Source organism: Ciconia boyciana, chromosome 7 (genome assembly GCF_034638445.1).
Source record: "Ciconia boyciana chromosome 7, ASM3463844v1, whole genome shotgun sequence".
NCBI lineage: Eukaryota > Metazoa > Chordata > Aves > Ciconiiformes > Ciconiidae > Ciconia > Ciconia boyciana.
The window spans coordinates 180,890-202,944 of NC_132940.1; the positions used below are offsets into that span (position 1 = coordinate 180,890).

At 39.4% G+C, this 22,055-nt stretch overlaps 1 protein-coding gene across 1 annotated transcript in view; it reads left to right on the forward strand.

Annotated features, from left to right (window-relative positions):
• The window catches only part of SLC44A5 (solute carrier family 44 member 5), a 102,157-nt gene that overhangs the window by 56,227 nt on the left and 23,875 nt on the right, over positions 1–22,055 (forward strand). The window contains exons 3-7 of the mRNA XM_072867403.1: positions 6,608–6,681; positions 14,148–14,232; positions 17,807–17,891; positions 20,711–20,839; positions 21,635–21,695. Of these exons, the coding sequence (XP_072723504.1) occupies positions 6,608–6,681; positions 14,148–14,232; positions 17,807–17,891; positions 20,711–20,839; positions 21,635–21,695 (434 nt within the window). The remainder of the gene's footprint in view (positions 1–6,607; positions 6,682–14,147; positions 14,233–17,806; positions 17,892–20,710; positions 20,840–21,634; positions 21,696–22,055) is intronic.

A 22,055-nucleotide genomic window follows, 5' to 3' on the forward strand; every position in this document is an offset into this window, starting at 1 on the left:
AACATCTTTTTATTTAAAAGGATTAAAATGCAATGGCTGTGTTGATTGACTCTGAGCCAACCAACTCATGAAAATCCAAAATGATGTTATAAAGATGATGTCTTTCATTGGTATGACTACATACTGCAGTCCTTTCAGTTTTTTCCATTCTTATTCTGCGCCGTTCAAGACTGTCTGCCTCTGTTCTCCATAGAAGCGGTAGTGTACAGTGGAAATACGCATTGAAAAAGTGGATTGTATCTAACCTAAAAGTAGTTCTGAAACATACTTCTTTGTTATAAAGCCTCCTGCCAGAACAATCTGGTTTGACTTCACTTCACTTAATAGTCAGTGCTGCAGGTGAAAGCATGTCTGTTACCTCTTAGAAGGTTCAGTAGTTTACAAGTAGAGTGAAATTGCTCAGAAAGCATCTAAGAAGTCACGGCCAATTCGTGTTTTTCCAGATGAAGTGTAACACAGAGAGTAAGTTCTAAACTAGCATTTACTATCCTTAGTGAGAAGAATAAATTAGAGAACCACAAGTTATTTATCAATTTTATCTTGCTCAGCAGAAAATTCATGACAGAGAGGAACACTGCAGTCTTGTGGTACTCTCACTCGAACACACACACTGTTCTTGTCTACACAAGATGCATTTCTTCTTTTCCTTTCTGAAAGCTAATAATTTTAGAAATAAATGGAAATGTTTGTTTAGGGAGTAGATCCTAATTTGAGAAGTATCTTTATAATACTGCCGGTGAGACTTTGTGTGCACTGTGTATAGGAATGAATTTAAGTGATAGTTTAGGGATGTTATTAAGTGTTCATCTATGTGTATTACTACCAGAAAATACTTGTAAGGTTTTATGTATTGTATCCACCGAGTGAGTAAGCTTACAGGTTGAAGCAGTAGCTCTGCAATTTCTCAGCTCAAAATGGTGTAGCAGGAGTTTTGGTAGACAACTTTCTAGAGGAAAATAGAAACTCCTGGTGTTCCCTGTCAGTCTGAGCTGGAGATGTATACCTTCCTCACACCAGATCTGATGATCAGTTTAACTGAATTAATGAGACAAAATCTAGCACATCATATTTTAAGTCTAAGCTATCGCTGATTCCTCAAAGGCAGAAATTTCCTCCAAGCCATCCTTCCCTGCCCCCAGAGCTTCACTGCTAGGAATGGAGTAAGCTGGGCACCTCTCAGTTTCCGAATGTACGAACACTTGTCTAGTGTCACAGCCCTAGAGCTGTCTGCCTCTCTCTCTATCTCCGTGCCATTTCATTGGCATTGAAATGGTGTCTCATACTGGACTTCAGGCAGATTTGTCACGTGAGAGGGGGGCTCTGTTGAATGGTCTCAGTATTTCATGCCAATGCCAAATGAAGGGGAATGTTGTGGGGAAGGCTTGTGACGTTAAGGACTCATAAGGAATTTAGATAGAACGTGTTATGCTTCTTTAAGAATAAAAAAGCATTTCTTCCACCAACATCATCATAAGATATCTTAAACATGTTTGTGGATAAATCAGTCAGGTACCATCATACAGGTGGGAAAACAAGCTTCTCCTTTGTCTTAATGCAATTATACTACTTTGGGTATAAGTGAACTGTCTTCCTCCATTTAGATTTTCTCTAAATCCCAGTAAGGGAATTTATACAGTCAATACAATCATAGCATATTTTTCTAAACTGCTTTGGCAAAATCAAATTAGTAAATCACACTTCTGACTTATCTCCAGTTTCACGGAGTTTGCCTTAACTTGCCCTTTGTTATTTTTCTCCCTCCTCTGTGTAGTTTCTTGGGTTTTTCTCATATTCCTCTTGCTGGTTAGACACATTGTAGATTTTTTTTCTTGGTGTGTTTTAAAAACTCCTGACACCTCCTGGACTATCTTTAATTGTTCAACATCTTTCTAGAAATTCAGTGTTCTTGTTAAGACAAAGATCACCTTTTCCTCTGCGATTAGAAAATGTAGTTAATGGGTTCTCACGCAAATAGAGTATCAGTAAATTTCCATAACCATTTAGCTATCTTCTTTAAGAGTTTGAAAAAAACTAATAAAAACTCCTAACCTTAACTAGCAATACAAAGTTCACCTTCTCACAAATATAAATGTGTCACTCATAGATATCTACATGGCACATCACTTGATACTGTGGTCAATATTGAAATAATAAACGATTTTGACATTTAAATTATCCTTTGTGCTTTTTAAACTAAATAGCCTGCTAAAGTTGTTATTTAGACTACACTAAGAGTCTACCATAGGTAAATGTTGGTAGAATATAAAATTCTTTTTCTTGCTACTGGTATTTTATTGGTCCATATATGTTTTATTATATGTTGTTGTTGTGTATATCAACAGAACATACCGTGCACTGGCTAATATGAGTGGGGAAGCCTACTTTTTTCTTTGTGTTCTTGTTTCATGTTTCTGGTTTAGGGCATACGGTGTCTACAGATGTTGCTCATTTGCAGATTTTTCCAGAACGAAACAATACTTCCTTAAGCATGATGCCTGTAACTAAGACTTATCAACATTACATATCAACTTAGTAAATCCATGCAGGTCAGTGCAGATCAGTCATACTCTTTAAGAAAATGCAGAATTTAAGTCGATGGAAAACAGCTTGTGGTGAAAACTTGTACAAATATCTTTTTTCTGTGCAGTTTTGGCCTCCACAGTAGAAGTGGCAATTCATGGGGGATTTTGAAAGGAACTTTCTCTGCAAAAATTTAGTTTATGGGTGCCTTGCACATTTATTCAGCTGTGCAGGATGATGCTCTCAGTGTCACTGTGCTGACAGAAATACCCATTTGTACAGCAGATCTTGCTTCTCAGTTCAGCCCCAGTGAAGAAAGGGGTCTTCAGAGCTATTCATGGCATTGTACGGCATGGTATAACATCACCTTGACACAACGTGATTTAGGGAAGTCTCAAAACACAAGCTGTTAGTCAAGCAGGGAGGAGGAACTCAGAAGTGAGGACATTAGTGGTAACCTTAACGTGTCAGCAGAGTTGAGAGGGGTAACCTGAAACTCACACTGTGAGCATCCTGAGCCTCGTTTTGCTCTGTGGTTGCACAGTGCCGGGCTCAAGACTATTCATAGGTGCTAATATACTGCTAGTGCTGTTTAACTAATAAACGTCATAGTTTCTTGCTAGTGCAGCATCTTGAGTGAAATTGCACTTGTGACAGATTGGGCATGAAACTGCCAAACAGAGGGAGATTCTACTCAGTCATTAATGATTAAGTGCATGAACTGTCAGTGAATAAATGGCTTTTATGCACTAATACTCTGTGCGGATGATTTGATCTTTGCATTCATTTATTTGCTAGGATGCCATTACACATACACGAGGTATTGTTTGCATGCGCTGCCACATGTAACGCACCCAGAGAAGCCAAGAAGCCAGTATGTTTCTGAGAGACAGTGGAAAGCAAATCAGGCTCCATAAATTAAGCTAAATGACAGCAGTAAGCAGTAAAATGTGATGTGGGAGCCTGAACTGTGCACTTAACCAAATGAAGGTCTTTTATTACGTCACCTGAAAATTATGAATCTGATGGTTTTATCAGAAATTTATCTCTATGGAAACTCCTGTGTTCAAATGCATAGACTCACTGTGGTTTTGGTTCAGGTTATGGAACTTGGTTATCTAAAAAGTACCAAAACCCATCAAAATTTCCAATACTGGCTATTAGCAAAAGCATTTTTAATGTTTCCGTCATCTATACCATAAGAAATGTAAAGTGCTTTTTCTCATTAATCTTTGAATGTTTGCACATAATTATTACATAAAAGTATGATAGTGCTATCTGTAAGAAAAATTATAGAGCCCGTATGATAAGCAGTGTTCTCAGTTCCTATTCTTGTAATCATATTTCCATTAATCCATCTTCCTTAGGGTTCAGTTTAACAGTTCAGTCTCTTGAGTGATTTTGCTCTGCCTCATTAGCCTGAAACAAACTGAAAAAGCAGATTTGCCATAACAGATTGCCTTCTTAGTTTGAAAAAAATTGTATCAAATCTGTTTTCAGTCAAAGGATGGTTGGATAATTTCTGATTAGGTTTCAGTAATAAGCATGGGCTTCCAATATCTCCTGTTTAGGAAGAGGCAATTCCTATCGTTCCAGTTCCTGCGACTTTGAAAACTCCCAGAATCTCCACAGTATAACCTTGTATCTTTACAGAGTTATTTTAATTTATTCATTTAAGATGTGTTATATTTTTTTTCCTCTCCTATGGAGCCTTGTATTTATGAGGCAATATTGTGATCTCACTGAAAATGAGCTACTTGCGCTGCCAATGTTGTTAAATGGAGCCAGGGTTTCTCCGTAGTATCTAGTAAAATAAGCAATTATTTTCTATGAACAACAATTAGTCTGCAGGAACTGTTTCAAAATTTTCTGATGCCACCCAAAAGAGGATTTATGTACTACTTACATATTTTTAAAATAGCAATACAGCAATACTTGGCAACAGTTAGTTTTACTGGGTACTGTACAGAAGTTTGTGTATTACAGAGAACAGAAAATCCTGCATTCTGGTAAAGTGTTTATGGTACTCGTTCATGGTGGCTCTGCAAAACTTTAAAAGGAAACTTTAGCACAAATGGGTGTAACCTTTAATTGCATTTAGGTATCGTAAAATGAGACCTGTGAGAATTGGACTGGAAGAGTTTTTTGAGACTATAGGAGTTGTAATTAAAGTATTTATTATGGTGCCATATTTCTCCTGAGACATCTTGAATTAAATATTGTAACTCTTAAAAACAGCTCTGATGGAGTGAGAGCCAAGCTTGAGCAGCGTCAGAACTGCTTCTGAACAGAGGCTGGGGAAATGAGCAGCATTGTTTTAGCATCGCTTCTTCTACTTTAAGCAGCTGTCCTTTCTTAGATTAATGTCAAATTGACCTTGAATCCTGTACCACCTTGGCCTCACTAAAAATTTATTTCAGTGCGATGTTAAAACTGTGTCTCTCTCTAAAGAAATGTACAGGATTTTTAATTCCTTTTCCACACCTGGAAACACTTTTCAAGTTCTCCAACTGTTTAAAAGATCTTCCGTCTTTATCTCCTTTATGCTAAAGAGTAACGTCTGTCTGTAAGGGAAAACATAGATTGGAAAACGGAAAGAATGGTAGATGCTAAAAACGACTGTGTGTCAGTTGGAGTTTGGATTCGAAGTTTTCTTTTATTGGCACGATTCAGCTTGCATCCAACTTGGCTCCTTGCATGGACTCGCAAGCAGAGATGAACATCGCTCATTTTATGAAGGTAGTCCTTTACTTTAACTTGAAGCACCCATTAGCTTTCCCGGGTGATTGCTGCTCACCCATCTGTCACAGAAGAGCGGAACAGGATTTGGATCAGGTCAGAACAGCAGCAGTTTGTTACTGCAGCTGTGGGGACAGCCCGGAGCAGCACGGACAGGCTCTGCGGACGTGAACCCTGCCCAAATGGGGCGGTTACAGTTCATACACCTTTAGGTTATACAACCTGTTCTTCACCAAAACTGTGTCAGGTAAGCCAGACATGGTAAATAACAACAGTGATTGAAATCCTTCAGATAAGGAGGCTCTAAGCAGCACACGCTTCTACGAGTAATTCACTCCTTTGTTAATTAAGTCCTGGCGAGACCATTAGTTGCAAATGTTTCTTAAGCAGCAAGGCCCGCAAAGGCCTGTGAGACGGTAACTATTTTGCTTCCATGCATCTTTAGAAACAAGGGCTTGTGAGGTTGGCTTGTGAAGGAAAGAACTGCTGACCCCAGCCGGAGCCCTCGGAGGCGATGGTCTCCACGAGTGCGCACTGACCTTCTCCTGCTCGCTTGGGAGTGTTGCACTTCATGTTAATTACACTCCTGGAACTGCTCTGGTCAAGGTCAGACACTGGAGAAAAATTAGTCTAGTGGTCCACATCTCCACTCCTCTGCCTGCATGAACTTAATATGCGGACTAATAAGTAGAAGACGGTGATTTAATGGAATACTCACAGTTTACTCACTGGCTCACTTTTCAGACTGGAGAGTGCTGTTCTTTGATTGCTTGTCTGTCAAAGAAGGGATGGCTCTCCACAGTATGTTGGGGTTTTTTTGTCCTCTCCGTAGAGCATATTTTGGTTGCATTAAATGAGGTCAAGCAGCTGAGTCAGAAGCAGCTGTGCAGAGATCAGGGGTAGTTGCATATAGGCTTTTTTTTCATTTTGTGCTGTTATTTTTCCATTCGTAAGCTATTTATAATACAGATAAGTTGTGCTGAATCTTTCTTCCATCACATTATTTGCAATATTTGATACCAGCTTTTGATACCTGTAGTAGCTTATACCATAAGTGATCTCATGGATTCAATGTTGTGAGGTATTATTTGTTTTAAGAATATTTAAACCTCCTCCTCAATATGTTTTTATTGCTGTCTACAATGCAAAAGGCATACACTTTTATTTGCTGGTCTTGCTGCGAAAGCAGGGCCTTACACCTCAAACGTGATTTTGTGAGTAAGACTTGTACAAAGTGTAGATGCAGACATCTTATTATTCAGATGTTAAAGTACCCTGTGGCACTCAGTGTTTTCACAGGGTCATATTAGACACCTTGTTTTTAAAAAGTGTTTCTTTCTGTCCCTAGGCACTGTACAGACATTATTTGCTGTGTGATCTTCATAGTTGTCATTCTGGGTTACATTGCATTAGGAATTGTGGGTAAGTAAATGCAGGTATAGTAGTGCTTTCTCATACACAAGGGAAGCAACTTTGTGAATGTTAGAATTCTTAACTGAGATGTCCCTTTTGCTTATATCTATGTAAAGCTTTCCAATCAATAAGGAATGCCTTGCCTCGAAGCAAATAATAAATTAACATTCAGTGTCTATTGTAATTAGGGAGAAGTTCAAAACCATGTGTTTACTGATGAAAAACTCTAAATTAAGTGTGTTCAAGTAAAAATGACATGGTTTGATAATTTTGCTACCGTGCAGTAACTGGTGGAAAAAATCACTTTCATTTGTCATTAATCTCACAGCAAAAGTTAAACACTTTGGTTTTAAGAGGCTTTTTGTTCTGTAAAATGTTACTGAAAGAACCTATGTGAGCAGTAAAAGCAGAAGTTAAGAGAAATTACTTCATTTATTGTGGGACCCAGAGTTGTTTGCACATCAGGATATTCATTAATAATAACCATTTTATTTTGTTTGTGTGAGAGAATTGTATGAATGCCTGTGTGTGAAAGGACAAATGGTGGTGTACAAGTGTACTTACTGTGTGTCTGCATGTCTGTCTGAGCTCTTTCAATTTGCTTGTAAAAGATTGTTGTGGCCCTGCCTTACATAGAAGAAAAGCCATTATTTTTCTTCATAATTCTGCAATACCATTTTCTGTTCTGTAGAGAGAAAAGGTTGTGCAGGCTCCGTCCTTGGGATATTCAAAAGCTTTCTGGATGTGGTCCTGGGCAACCTGTTCTAGGTGACCCTGCCTGAGCGGGGGTTTTGAACAAGCTGACCTCCAGAGGCCCCTTTGAACCCCAACCATTCTGTGAAAAGCTGCTGTCCGTAGCATGGAAAGATGACTGTAAGCAAGACTGCTTTAGCCTAGGTGATTCCAATAACTGTCTGAGAGAATGCTCTATTCTCCCACTAAATTGTATGGGAGCATAATGTCCTCCAAGCCACAGTGCTGAGCTGTCTCCTCTCACCTTGCCTGTAGCAGCTGAGCACTGAACACATTCTGAAAAGTCCGTTCTCTCTCTCAAGCACTGGGAATTCTCTGTGTGTATTTTTTCTTTCCCTTATTCACCTGCGCTTCATGCCCCGTCATGAACGTTTACGTCCTCAGGAAGACTGAGAAGTGAGGAAGCAGATGGTATATACCAGCAAGTGAGAGAGGCATGGAGGACCTTTGCAAGGAAGTGCGAAGCCCACACTAGGAAGCAAACACCAGGGTAACAGATGGCTGATGATGCTTGCAGGTGGAAGAAATTATTTCTTTTCAAAACTCTTTGTTTTTTCTTATCTAATCTCTTTGACCCTCTGTTTCCCAAAAATGAATGATAACTTGAGATCTGTGAATGTAAGAAAAGTGGGCAGAACAAAAAGTGAATTCAGAAGCTGTTCAAGCTGCACTTGATTTTATGCCATACTTCTAGAGATGACAGCAGCTATAGGATTCTCTTTGGGACTGGATCTGGGAAGAGACTCCCTAACTGTACTGCATGGCATGGTTGTACAGTCAGCTTCAGACTGACGTAAAATGCAGTCCTTTGACAATTTTTTCACAAGGTCAGTGTCTGTGACTGTGATGCTTAAGTTAACATCAGTGGCATCTGTGTGGAGACAAGGCCAGGATCTCTGTTTTGTAGCCACTACTGGATTCTGCATAGGCAAAATCGTGCATGTACTCTCTCATCACAGTTCTGGCTACTGTTTGGATCCTGTGGGCCCTTTCCTTTGCTGTGGAATGAAGCATCTTCTTGCCCTCATGGCCTAATTGAATTGTTCCCACTTTGCTTAAATCCAAATCAACACTAATGTTGATTTGACTTGTGAAAGTATTTGGAGCAGAAATAGTATGCGACTCCCAGTTACAGAAGATTGGAGAGGGACTTACCACAATATACATGCAATATATACCTCTGCTTACTAAGCCTGTTCTGGAATAGACTGAAGAAAAGGAGGTAAATTATTAGTCCTAAGAAGCAACAGTAGCTGCTGGACTGTGGACAGCTGTTGCAGACCTGCCATGCCTCCCACTTGGTGCTGGGAGTATGCTGTGTCTGAAGGACATCCCCCTAATGCCTGTGCTGTTGTCCTCTTCCTACCTGATTGACTGATTCTTCACTGATGTTCTGCTCTCTCCTTCTGACACTGCTCAAATGCAAAGTCAGAACTGAAGAAGCTGGACTCAGATCAGAGGAACATTTGTTGTTTTCTTGAGCGTACAAATGCTCTGGTGACTGGTGACCTGCCCCTATGCAGGCAGGCAGTATTCTGAAGTGCTGCTACCTGGACAAAGGGAAAGGAGAGCATTGGCAGTTTCTAGCTGTACAGAATTCTTGTGCTGCCAGATCTTCACTCTCTTTCCAACATTATATAAATCTCCTTAATTTTTTGGCTAGAACTTTATGTCCGCTTTGTACGTGCGGTTTCCAAAGAACCCCCTATGCTAGATGTTGCAGAAGTAGATAGCAGCAGAAGAGGACCGGCCAGTTCCTCGCTTCTTCATGTCTGTAATCTCAGAAGATGTAGCTACTGTGATGTGAGACAATGAATTGGTCGTGTTCCCTGCTCTGCACGTGCAGCGGTTTCCTACTGGACACAAGGCGTCTGAACAGCCTTCTCTTGCAAACCTTATGAAATATTGGTTAGAACTAGGACCTATTCCTGGAACCAGATACCAAATTTGTAACTGGTGACGTTTTCTACCTTTCTTACAGAGAAGATTTGAATTTTCAATCTAGAAACATTTAGTTCAGCTCCAGCTCCAGATCCACGTGGTCCCTGCTTTTCATCTTTCCTTGTACTGTGCTTCAGCTATTCTTTTCACTCTGATTTATTTCTAAGTAAAAGATGAGATCAGCTGTGGCACAGTTCCAGGGGCCAGCCCTGTACAAAATACATGAGAGTCAAAGAAGTTCACATTAAGAGAAAATAGATTATAAATCAATCCTTAGTCACGAATTATGCTTTATCGTAGGGGGAAAAAAAAAAAGTAGATTTCCTCAATTTCTTGAATGTGTGTGAATACTGCTCTGGATCCCTGTTTAATTTGGCTTGAGAAGTAAGCAATAAATGCAGGTTCATCACACAAATGCTATGACTGAAAATTTGAGTCAAATTTTGCCCTCAGTATTGTATGTATAGCTCACATAGGCTTCAGCTATATGTGTGCCGGTGTAACAGTGGGGTAGAATTTTTTATGTTTCAGGGGGGCTGAAATGTAGTCTGAGTAAAAGGTAATAATTCTCCTTGAAAGATGAAACCAAATGATTTTGATGCTAGCCTTTCTTAGTTCTGCTTCAGTGATGGCTGCTGTTGAGTAACTGTACTGAATAGAAATAGTTATTCTATGATTTACTTTCTTATAATTCTTTTAACTTTACAGATGAACTAATAGTGCTAATTTAACATTCCGTGTGCTTTTCCTGCCTATCAAACCAACTTAACTCTTCATGTTTATTTCAGAGACACTGGGCTTATCCGGGTGATACTTTACAAATGTTTAGCCTCTTAATTTAAGATTATTTTAATTCAGAAAAGACACATAAAAGGCAACAAATAAGTTATCTTGGAAAAGAGCCTCACATTCCAAAGGACAGGTTAATTCAAAGTAATAACTCTTGTTGTATCGCTCCAAGGGATGCTTATACAATACCAGTGTTGTCAACATGGATTTACAAATTCTGTATCATGTGTTCTATTACCTGTTTCAATACATTAGTAAATTGCTTGTGTTAAAAAGCTACAAGAACAATTTGGCAGGTCAGTTTCTCCATACATTAAAACATTAAAAATATACCTTTAAGGGAAGCAAAATAATGATACAAAAGACTGCCCTTTCAAAAATGCACAGTAGAGGGAATGAAACAGGCAGTATAAACAGATTTGCAGTTCATTTTTCAGTATCGCAGGATGCTGTTGTTCTCATCACATTTTCTCCTTGACAGGGTGCTTTCCAGCCTTTACAACCACTGACATAGCCCACAGAGCACAGAAAAAATGCATCTGATAGACATTTAGTGACAGACATTAGCTATTTTTGATACTGTCCATGTGCGTTGGCTCCACATCAATAAAAGGACTGACATAACTGCAGGCCTCCCGAAAATGCTATACTGGTGTCATAGGATGTCACATTGCTGCTCTGAGGGCCGAGTCAACTGTGTAATATGGTTCAGCTGTTCTTTAGTTTCCTTTTTAGCCCAGATGTTTGTGCCAGCACTCAGACCGCAGCCTTATGAGCATCAGAACATGCTGGAATAAAAATTTTATGTGACTGGATTCCTTTCCATTTAGTGCTTGATAGCGAGTCACCAATAGTGCAGCACAACATGCAAAACATGGTGCTGCTCTGTCAGGCTAGTTTTTACAGTAACCTTCTTCACTCAGTGAGAACTGTTGAATTAGGTACTTATTCTTCACTGACTAGGCCAGAAAAATTGTGTATTTGTCACATGGCTTCTTTCACTGTCGTTGCTCTAAGATTGCAAAGAAGGTGACAGAGGATTAAGTTCATTAATCTTGATGGTTAGCCCTGGCACAGGCAATGAAAGAAGCTGTGTATTTTCTCTTCTGTTGGTCATTTCCCTTCTCTTTCTGCTGCAGAGTTAATTAAATGCTAAATGTATATGTTGTAAATCAGACCCAATTATTGTTTGTTTCACTTTGGAATTTAGCTGAGAGGCATCTTGCTCCATCCACCCAGCAGCTGATCCCAGTGGTGGAATTTCACAAAGTGTGCTAAAACTATTTTTTAAAAGCAGATTCTTTTTAATACTGCTTTATTAAAAACGTGACTGAAGCCTTAGGCACACAGGACAACTACTGCCAAGCAGGAGTAGTTTTAGACAATTTGATAATGGCAAAACAGGTATAGTCCAAACAGAAATTCTATTCAGAAGTGAGCAGTGTGTTCCATTGTTTATACTCTGCTAATCCCTACTAATAATTGAGAAGCACACTGGAAAAGATGAGTGATTAAATTTGAGACCAGGGATTGATAGAAACCCAGTGAAACCAAGGGAGCCTTTTGAAATAGTTCAGCAGACTTTGTATTAGAACTAAAAAGAATGTGAGGAGAATACACTGCTCTGTCCATTTGATGAGCTGAGCTTTATTCTTGTTGGCTGTGTTAGTCCACCTGAACAGGCTGAAGGAGGTATGTCTGGGTCACATGGGCCCTTCTTATGGAAAGATCCTTAATAAGACTGAGATAGCAAAAAAACCCCAACCAACATTATGTTGCAGTGTTTATCTCCTTTCTCCCAAGTTTGTCTGAGGAGTGAAAAATAATTCCAGGTTTAATATGCTACTTAGGAAAGGGATATTGTTGGCAGTAGTGACTACTTCCAAATTATCTATATGAAGCAGAGATAAGTCTTGCTACAAAATTCTCATCAGTGCTTTGAATCTGGCATGGTGAGGCTCATCTCTACTGCTTCCTGTTTTGCTGGTGTTAAAGAAAAAATACAGTCAAATGCAAAAAATGAGTCCCTTTAATAATATGCCAAACTAATTTAAAAAAACTAATTTTGGGGCTGGGAAAACACCGATGTATGAGAGTCACCTAACATCATACAAGTAAGGCCTGAAAGGTCTTTCAGGTCTGTATAGGAGCTTGATCCATTTGGGACCAGGCTTTCACGTGTATGAACAGCAAGGTCATATTAAAGTAGAAAGAAAAACTCCCTTTTGTCAGAGTCATGATGGAAGAAAGTGTACGTGGCATAACCTACAGACTCATTGCAATCACCAGAGAGGTGTCTGCTTTCTGTACGCATATGAGTTATCAACTGACTACAGGAATTCCTAAGAGAGAGTTGATATCTCCTAAATGTTCCTATTAAGTAGTGCTACTGAAATAAGTGAGTAGGGGCTAACAAATGAAAAAGTAAGTGGGGTTTAACACTGGTGAAGCACTTTAGCTTTCTCTGAGCATCAGAACACCACAGTTATTCTGAAATGCAGTTAATCTGAATTCAGAATCTGAGTTCAGAAAGTGTTTGATACCAAGCAGCAGGTTAATTTACAAGCTCCAAAACACAGGAAAACTAACATAGGTTAAAAAGAACTAGCAGATTCACTTTGGTAACCTAAAAGCATTCCAGGTGAAAGGTAGCTTTACAGATTCTCTCTAACTCTTTGCAAGTCATTGAAGATATGTTGTGCATCTGTCCCGAACATTTCAATAAATTTGCATTCTGCTGCTCTGAGATCTTAAATAGGTTCTGTCTCTACTGCACATATGATTATTGTTAAGCGCTGTTATTCTTACCAAAGTGACCTTGAGGAAAATGGCAGTTTCACAAATGACTAAATATAATGTCACAAAGTTGAGAGAAAATGGGGTAATTACAGAGAAGCAAGTTCAAGGTGGTTTGCATAGATCAAAGCCTAAAATGTATGCTAAGTGGGCTCCTGACATTCAGTATATAGTGCAAGAGGGGGAAGGTTGGAAGTAAAATCTTTGTAATACCTGTAATCTTTTCCACATATACAAGCACAAGGAAATGTTTGGGAGGAGATCAGTGGTCTTTTCTAACAGTTCTCTATCAACCTGATTTTAGGGTGTCAGCTCAGGGTAGCGATATGGAATTATATTCTGGCATTATATCTTACTTTCAGATGATACTTAAAAATAAATGAAATTTCAATTTTTTAGGGTCAAATCAGCAGTTAGTAGTCAGAGCAGTTCAAAGGCTAGTCATTGGCTAGTCATGAAGGAAGCTTAGGTCTGCACACTGCAGCTTAGAAATAATGATACTAACAGTGGTAGCTGGTGTGTACTTGATCCTCAAAGGGAAATAATGGTGCAGGTGGAAATGGCTTGGAGAAGAAATCCTGCTTCAAAGTGGAGAAAAGAAGTTTAAAAGTTCAGTATAAACCTCTCTTCCCATTCAGTACTATGGTTCATGCTAGCATATAATATATAAGTTGCCAGGTGCAGACCTAATAACTGAAAAATGAGACAATTGCCAAGTGAGAGGTCAGGAAAGGTTTTCATTTACAAAGTGGAAGTTTGTTTCCATTCTTAGCGCAAATGGAGTCCATTAGATTCAGTCACACGCTGTGTATTTCTGTCACACACACAGGTAATCCCATTAATTTCAATGCCATTGTGGTTGTCTGTGAACACTCACATTTGTCTACATAGTTAGCTCCTCTTCTTTCCCCTTTTAATAACCATTATTTTTGGATACATCATATTTTGGATACAACCCAGATATATGTGCCCTGAAGGTAAAAAGTGAACTGGTTTGCTTTCTTACTGGCTCATCCATATCTTAGTTCCGTTTAGTTTGTTTTATATTTTAGTTTTTCATTAGGAAATCTACAAATCAATACTCTTCAGTGGTGATCAACAAAGATTAGAGGTGATACATTTTCATACCAGTCAGTTTCAACTATTAACTGTGTACACTTGACTAAAATGTTAAAAACGTATGTGTATATTTGCAGCTTGGGTGCACGGTGACCCCAGGAAAGTGATTTATCCAACTGACAGCTATGGGCAGTTCTGTGGTCAGAAAGATACCCTCAATGAGTGAGTACTAAGTCCATTCACATACCTTTATTACTCATGCACTATGAATAAGATGTGAGGTTTCAAATCGCTCTGTCTGCTAGGGGTTCTTGTGGGAAGCTGAAGAGACAGCGACACCGTTACTGTATTTATTCCAAATAAAGTTCAGAAACAGATTAGTTGCTCAGTGCAAATCTAGACCCAAATTATTACTATAATGCAGTTGTTTTCATCATTCAGAGAATATTTTTGGTAAAGTATCAATATAACTTAAAGATTGCATCACTAATTGCATAGAAAGTGACTAGCTGGCACAGCTTCTAACTGCCAAAGTTTGGATAGTTAATAACCCATTGAGTAATTCTTCTGCCCACCTTGAGATAAGAGTAGTCCTAAAGCATTGTAGCCTGGTTCTCAGTTTTTCTCAACATGTACCAAATAACAGAAAAGACCATAAGAAAAAGCTCTTGGCTTTTTCTGGTGCTTATCCAGTGCCAGCAGGGAGGAGGCTGAGTGGTCTGGGAGACAGGCAGCTGTAACCATACCTTCCTTGGGGATATCAGCCAAACAGCTCTATTTACTTGTCTCAGTTTCCCAGTCTTTTTAAATTTTGAATTGTGAGAGTTAAATTAATTAGTTGATATCAACAGAGTACTTCTACATGAAAATAGCTGCTCAGGAAAGAAAGACATCGCAGCAATGTTTTCTCTGAAAACCTAAGTGTTTTATGAAACAGAATTTAAAAAAATAGTTTGCTTTTTCCCTCACCTTCTCCCTTTAAAAAAGTATTCGGCACTCTTTATGCCCTTGTCACTGTCAAGAAGCTGGATGCTATGCAGGAAGCAAAACAGAAGCTAGTGTTTGATAACAGCTCTTTGCTGCTTCTTTCTTTTCCCATTCAGTTTTCGGGGAAAAAACTGAGGAAGCCACTGTCCAAAGGGCAGTTCAGAAGAGGAGGAGCAGGAGATAAGGAGTGGAACAGAGGTAGAGCTAGGACTTTATATCCTCTCGTTTTTTTTACAGAGGAAACAGACTAGATAGTGTAAGAAGACCTTTTCTACCCTCTGACTAAGATTCTTCACAGAAGTTGTTGGAGAGTCTAACTCCTGAAGATTAAAAACTAGGAGAAAAAGTTGTAGTGTTGTGTGTGTTCCCCTCACTGCACCCCTTTTCTGCTCCCCCCCCACCTTGCCCCCAATTTGTCCTTGTTCCCTCTCTGGTCTGTAGGAAGCAGTGGGCAAATGGATTTGGGAGTCCCAGACACACAGCATCTATGCACTACGTGGCGTGTAGCCAGATGCTTCTCTCTGATTCTTATCATCCACTCCCATTCCCTCTTTCTCTTTGTTACTGAAGTCTTCCCTTTAGTTATTTCTTACAATGTGATTTCCAGTTTGTATTCACAAATGTCCTTCCATATGTATGATTGGTGGAGAATAATACAGCTACTGAGACTGCATTTTGGCACTTATTTGCTACATTGAGGAGTTTCTTATAAAAATATAAGCCAAAAGAGACATAATACAACCTACTGGAAAAGCAAGAGTGTTTATGGCAGTAGGCCAGGAGGCCCCTCTGAACAAGTCCCTCTAGTCCCTAAAAGCGGAGGTGTGGGAAGTGCTGGTCGGGCCTTCATTGACACCATTGTCAGATTTTTCAGATGCCCTGAAAGTAAGCAGTATGAAAGGCTAACTGAGGACTATGGTTTTCCAAAGTCCCCAAGGGCTTAGTCTGAGACTTTTTCCTTGGACAGTGATCACAGTCTCTGTGTTTTGAATCTTGTGCTTGGAACAAGCATTCCCAGCAATCTCACTGAGGAAGTAGAAAAGACAAGCTAAAAACCAAGCCAACACTCACACCTCATGCAAAAACCCATTTGAACTCCAGTGAAATCCATGCAGTCAAATTAATTCTACCTTGTGTTGTCATGCGAGTCTCTCTTAGGCCTCTTTGTGTCTCCCTGTAATCCATCCATTAATCTCCATGTAATCTCTAAGCTTGTTTTGCCTTCTAAAGAGCACAGCATAATCACAGAATACAACAGAATTTCATTATGAAGAATACAGACCTAGTTCTCGGTGGCTGTTTTCTTCTGTTACGTATATGTTTAAACTTTCTTTTCTGCTGTCAATATCAAGTGGGCTAAGACATAAAAAAAAGAAAAAAGATTTCATTAATGGCTTTGAGCAGCTCACAGATTATAAATACTGTCAAGAAACTATTGAAGAACGGTGACATTTCAGTCCAAAATTTTATTCTATTGATTTGAAGAAATAACAACTAATGATAGTGAATTGTTTTTGCCAGGATGCATGTTTTGTTAAACAGTGCATAGCAGAACATAACCTCAGTGAAAACAATTGAACCTTGTAAAATGTCAGGCAGCTGAGCTAATCCCAGTTTTAAAGGGAGCTTGAATGTGCAGTGATGCTATATAATGGCTTTGAAGGCATAGCCATCTTCAGCAATTGGTGGGAGCCACATGCTGGTGGAAGATCAGAGGATATGTCTTGGACTGGGGGATACAATGGAGAGATGCGGGAGCAGGACTTGTGCCAAGTCCGCAGATAGAAGAGGGGCAGCCTTGTTAGCCCAAGCACACTTGGCTGTTAATACTGCCATCCTGCTCCAAGGCAGAGCTCCTTCTGTGCTGCATTGCCACACTGGGGGTCAGTGGTGGCTCAAACACCGCTTACTGTGTTCTCTTGCACATCATAGGCCATAGCGGGACATATGCACCATTATTTCTTATAGGGACACTGTATAGTCCTGGCATGGCTAGCTGACTTTGAAGTCTCATGTAGAAAGGGCAGAACTACTGCCATACCATCTTCACTAGAGCTGTCTGACAATTTTCTGACATAGCAAGGATTAACAGCATATTTTGCTGTCTTCAAAACCCAGGTGTTTAAATCCAGAGATCTCGGGGTAGTCAGTTTTCAACAAATCCAAACTGAGGTGACAGCTACCTCAAGGTCCCAAGTTCCAGAAGCTGTCAAGTGTGTGGATTCTGGGGTGCAAACCCCTCAGACTGTCCCTTATTTATATCAAAGGAGGTTTATCAGTGTTATTAGCAGATGCTATTATCATTCTGTTTCCTGGCCAGCTGCTTTCAGTTTCCAACCATAAAAAGCTTTTGATTGATTTTAGTGCCACCTTCTGATCAACAAAAACTAGGCAGCTTTTACAGTGTACTATTTGCTGATGGTAATTTTGCATGCCGTACATACACAATATGTTCAGTGTAAGCAAAGGGACCACAGTGTTCTTGCAGGAGTCCTTTACAGACCTCACTTCTTAGAGGCAGGACTACAGATACCTGTAACAGCACCTAGGGTTGTTTCAGCTTAAAACCTTGCTGTGGAAAAAACTTGTCAAAATTAGCATTCTTTAGAGCAAATACTTCTGGTTTCAGAGATGTCTTGGTACAGAGCATTCAGAGTCTGCTTGGGATTTGTTTTTTTGTCTTGTGTTTGCAATATGACCATTCACAATAATAGAATTTAAATATCGATGTATGCTGTAAATTTTTGAATGGTAGGATGTATAAGCACCCATATTTATAGCATTAATTATCTTATATCCACTTCTGTAGGAACAAGACCATTTTGTTTTACTTTAACATTCTGAAATGTGCCAGCCCCGTTGTGTTAATAAACCTACAGTGCCCTACAACACAGGTGAGTGAAATACAGAGATTAAATATTTTCCCTGCCTCTTAGTCATGGTGCTTAAGAACTAGACATACATTTGTTTGGATTTAAAAATTGCAGTTCATATCCTTCAAAATATAATATGATTGTTTTATAGGTGACCTGTAGCACATGGTCTCTGTAGCCTGTGGTGATCAAAAAAAATAAATAGAAATGCACAAGATTGTGTATTTTGGATAAGAGTTGACAAAAAAAAGTCTGTTTAGTTGAATACAGCAATTTGTTCCTTATGAATTCATCACAGGCGGCTATCCACTAGTAATCAGTGCATGCAGAAAATAATTTTGATTGACATCTAGGGTTTTCCAAACTAGACGTGTTCAAGAAAATGTGCATATCCCCAGTGACAGGAGTATCTGAGTGTGGTTAGAGCCTGTGGCACTTTCAAAAGTGAAGAGCGTGAAAGCTTGTTCTTGCCTTATGCCACAATTTGTACTCCCTTAGCTGTGCTGCAACTTCTTTTGAAGCTGTGAAATAAATCCAGTCACTGAACTTGTGTGGGTTAAAATTATCCTCCTGATCTTTTTTACTTGAGACCATTTTACTGACCTGGTTTGTTGAACAATTGCACAACCAGTTATGTCAGTTCATCTTATGAGGCAACAACTTATGGCATGGGGTAGGTCAGAGGAGTTAGGTGCAGGACTGCTCTGATGCAACTTTGCTGCCAAAGAAATTGTACTGTGTAATTAAACTGCAGGTGACAGTATGGTCTCAGCCACCTTGACAACATTCAGTGAAGTCCAGTATTAATTTGGATGAGGGTTGTTATGTGGTAACCAATTTACTGATTACAAATGTTAATTGTCTATTTATTTGACTATCATTTTAAAATGTTTCCCATTCCAGCTTGCCCTTACTCCTGATCCCTATCCTTGATAGATGTTTCTGGCCTATCAGTTAGTGTGACCGTATGGACTATTTGACACAGCTGAAGAGATGGAAATCTCCAGCAAGGAAGAGCAAGAACCCTCTTAACACTGACCAGTTGCTGTCAGAATGGAAACTTTCTCTATCAGCAGCAGATTTGCTTCAGGAATCCCCATCTGTCCACATGCAGACACCGACACTGTTACCCTGCAGTCTTTAGACTCTGTTACTGGAACAATTCAGCCTGTTCAGAAATACTGAGGTCATTGTGTGGGATTTGACTGGTGCTGTGGTCAAGTTGGCAGTGGTCATGAATCAAGTAAGGTGAAATACTTGTTGAAGGAGAGTTTGGGGGAGCAGAGTAGTTATTCTGTTTATTTTCAAACATATAACATCTCCAAAACTGAGAATGTTTTTGAATGCTGTTTGCTACTGCAGATGGTTAATTCTCTGGTCTTTTGTGAAAATGCTGAAGCAACATTTGTTTGATAATTCCTCTTTTGAACTGCAGACAGGGTCTTTCATTCCTGGCCCATTCATATGAAATAGCAGGAGAAAAAAAACCCAAGAACTGGCATGGGAAGAGCTTCAGTTCTTGAGTAAGACTGTGGATTTGCAAACTGTTGTTACAGTTCACTGGATCCATAGACAGCATATTTCATTGCCTGTTTCATAGATGGGAAACTGAGGTTACAGTAAAGTGCATACTTGCTAGTCACCTGCTGTCCCAGCAAGGACAAAACTCTTCTTTCTTTGTTCCTTGGCCTGTGGGTAGTCCATAGGACTGTAGTACTCATCTAGAAAGACCCTCTTGCAGCATCTGCCCTGTTCTAAGGATTAATACAAGATCTTTTCCCAAAATTCCTTTAGGTGAGTCATGTATGGCAGAATGCCCTTGAGATGAAATACAGTTTTGTGCATGATGTCTCTCTGGTACTTGGATAGCAGAGCTTTGCAAGGGGTGTTTGGATAGCACAGCTTTGGAAACAGAGAACAGCCTTCTAGAAAAGGCTGAAACTTGCTAAAAAGATGGACTTCAAACTACCTCACAATATTTAGGAACACTGAGGAGTCAGAACGACTACACACTTGCATGATTACAGTGACCAGCAGAGCCTTCAGAGTCTGTGTTTTGGGGCGTCTGCTTCTCCATTACGTAAATCTGAATCATAACTTCTGAGTGGATGCATTCATAAAACCCGAGTCCTCACTTGATTTCTGACATAAATCTGGTTTATAACGGCTGTACCTTGAGTGGTGTGAATTTCATTCCTGGTGTGTGCACCCCTCTTGCTTTGTAACTAGGGGAGATTCATCATTAGTCTGTAGTAAAAAGTCACCTTTGAGTGATTTACACCTAACTTGACTTGAATGGTATCTGTGGAGATGTATTTGACTGAAGAGACTGTGTAGAAGGGTGGAACAATTTTAGCTGCAATGAGACTTTTTTTTTAATAAAGTTCTCCTTATAAATGTAATAGAAATTACGTGTATCCTGTGAAAGTAGATACTGCACCACCTTGCTCATATACACTGTTGCTGATGGAAGTAGAGGAGGACCCAACAGATTTTTTCCTGGTGTTCAAAAAAAACCAATTTTTTTTCAACAGACTAAAAGCTCTGCATATCTACCAGAATGTGTAGAACCTAAGAAGATACAGAGAGTGGCTTGATATGCCAGATATGAGGAGAGACTTTGAAAGTGTATTCTATCAAAGAATTTTAGAAGTATTCATCTAGGGAATCAAAAGGAAGACATGTCCCTTTCTAAATACTGCAGTAAACGTTACTGAAGGCAATTCGATAAAACAGTGCACTTTTATAGGTGGCCTTTTTCTTGCTTTTTAATTGCACTGACTTTCCTTACCCTTCTCTACCCCCAGTGTATTTTTACTCATTTTTTTCTTTTTTTGCAGCTTTGTGTCTCAAAGTGCCCAGACAGGTTTGCAACCTACATTGATGTTCAGGCTTCCTACAGATATAAACCAGATCAGTGGAATTACTTCAGGCAGTTCTGCAAACCCGGTTTTAACAATCCTCGCAAGGTACGTATGTATCAGTAGGTGATGGAATACATTTTTTCTTTAAGCAATATGTAATATGCATGATTTTACTGAGCTACATCAAAGCTTTGAATTATTCTGATTTCACCATATAAGGAGTTGTCCCATATATATGGTTTGACAGTGATTTAATCAGGGGTGAAGGTCTTGTATGCACACCAAATCGCCCACCCTTTAAATGATTACTGTTTGCTTAAAAGAATATCTGCAGCTACCCATGTAGTTGCAGTACTGTGGCAAGCAGTATCCTTTAGTACTTAGGTACTCTACAGCAGTAGAGCAGAGTATCTCAAACAAATTCTTAAGGCTCCTGAGTAAATTATAGCTATTTAGTAATTTAGCTAGGAAAATTAATCTATCCTTCATGTTACTGATTTTGCACTCAAATGTACTGTGTTGTTTCTCCCCTCTGTTGTTTCTCCCAAGATACCTTGCAATTCAGCTATATGAATTGTGTTAAATTCTTACTCTAGGAGAAAAGGCAAAGGGGAGGCAAGGAACAATTGCCCGGTCACTTCTGGCTTAGATGCTGATCCAAAGTGAACAGGTCTTTTCTTTTTTGTCACTAGAAAAGGAAAGAAGAATAGTCTTTTCCTAAATCACAATGACAGTTTGGATTCCCACTTACATCATGAATGTACCTTGCAGCTCCACCAGTCAAGTTCGGGGAGGAGGCTACAAAGCCCAGTTTGGGGCATTTTCTCAGACCGGGTGAGAAACGAAAACCACGTAGCTATTCTGCTATGTATTCAGCATTCTTATTTTTCCCCTTTTTAGTCTGTTGCTCAAGTCCTACGTGATGAAGATTGTCCTTCGATGATCATTCCAAGCAGGCCTTGTGAGTGATTCTACTTCTTATGTACATCTTAGCAGATTATAAGCGTTCACACTAAAGCACAACTCCAGTCTGAAAAGTGTTTTGTGGCAAGGTCACTAGGAGCTGTCTGTTATCTGACAGTGACTTCCATTAAATTTTAAACAGTTTGAAAGTACAAAGACTTACTATTTTCTAACTGCCATCCATGAACATTCAGTGTGTGATCGGGTCAAGCTGAGCTCTTTCTTGCTCTTGAATCATCACTGATAACAAAAACTTTACAGCTCAAATTTTGCCTTCCACAACATGTGAGCAAGCAACCCCATTGGCATCAAGAAAATGCCACAAATATAGGAAGGATCATATGGTCAGCTGTTGAAG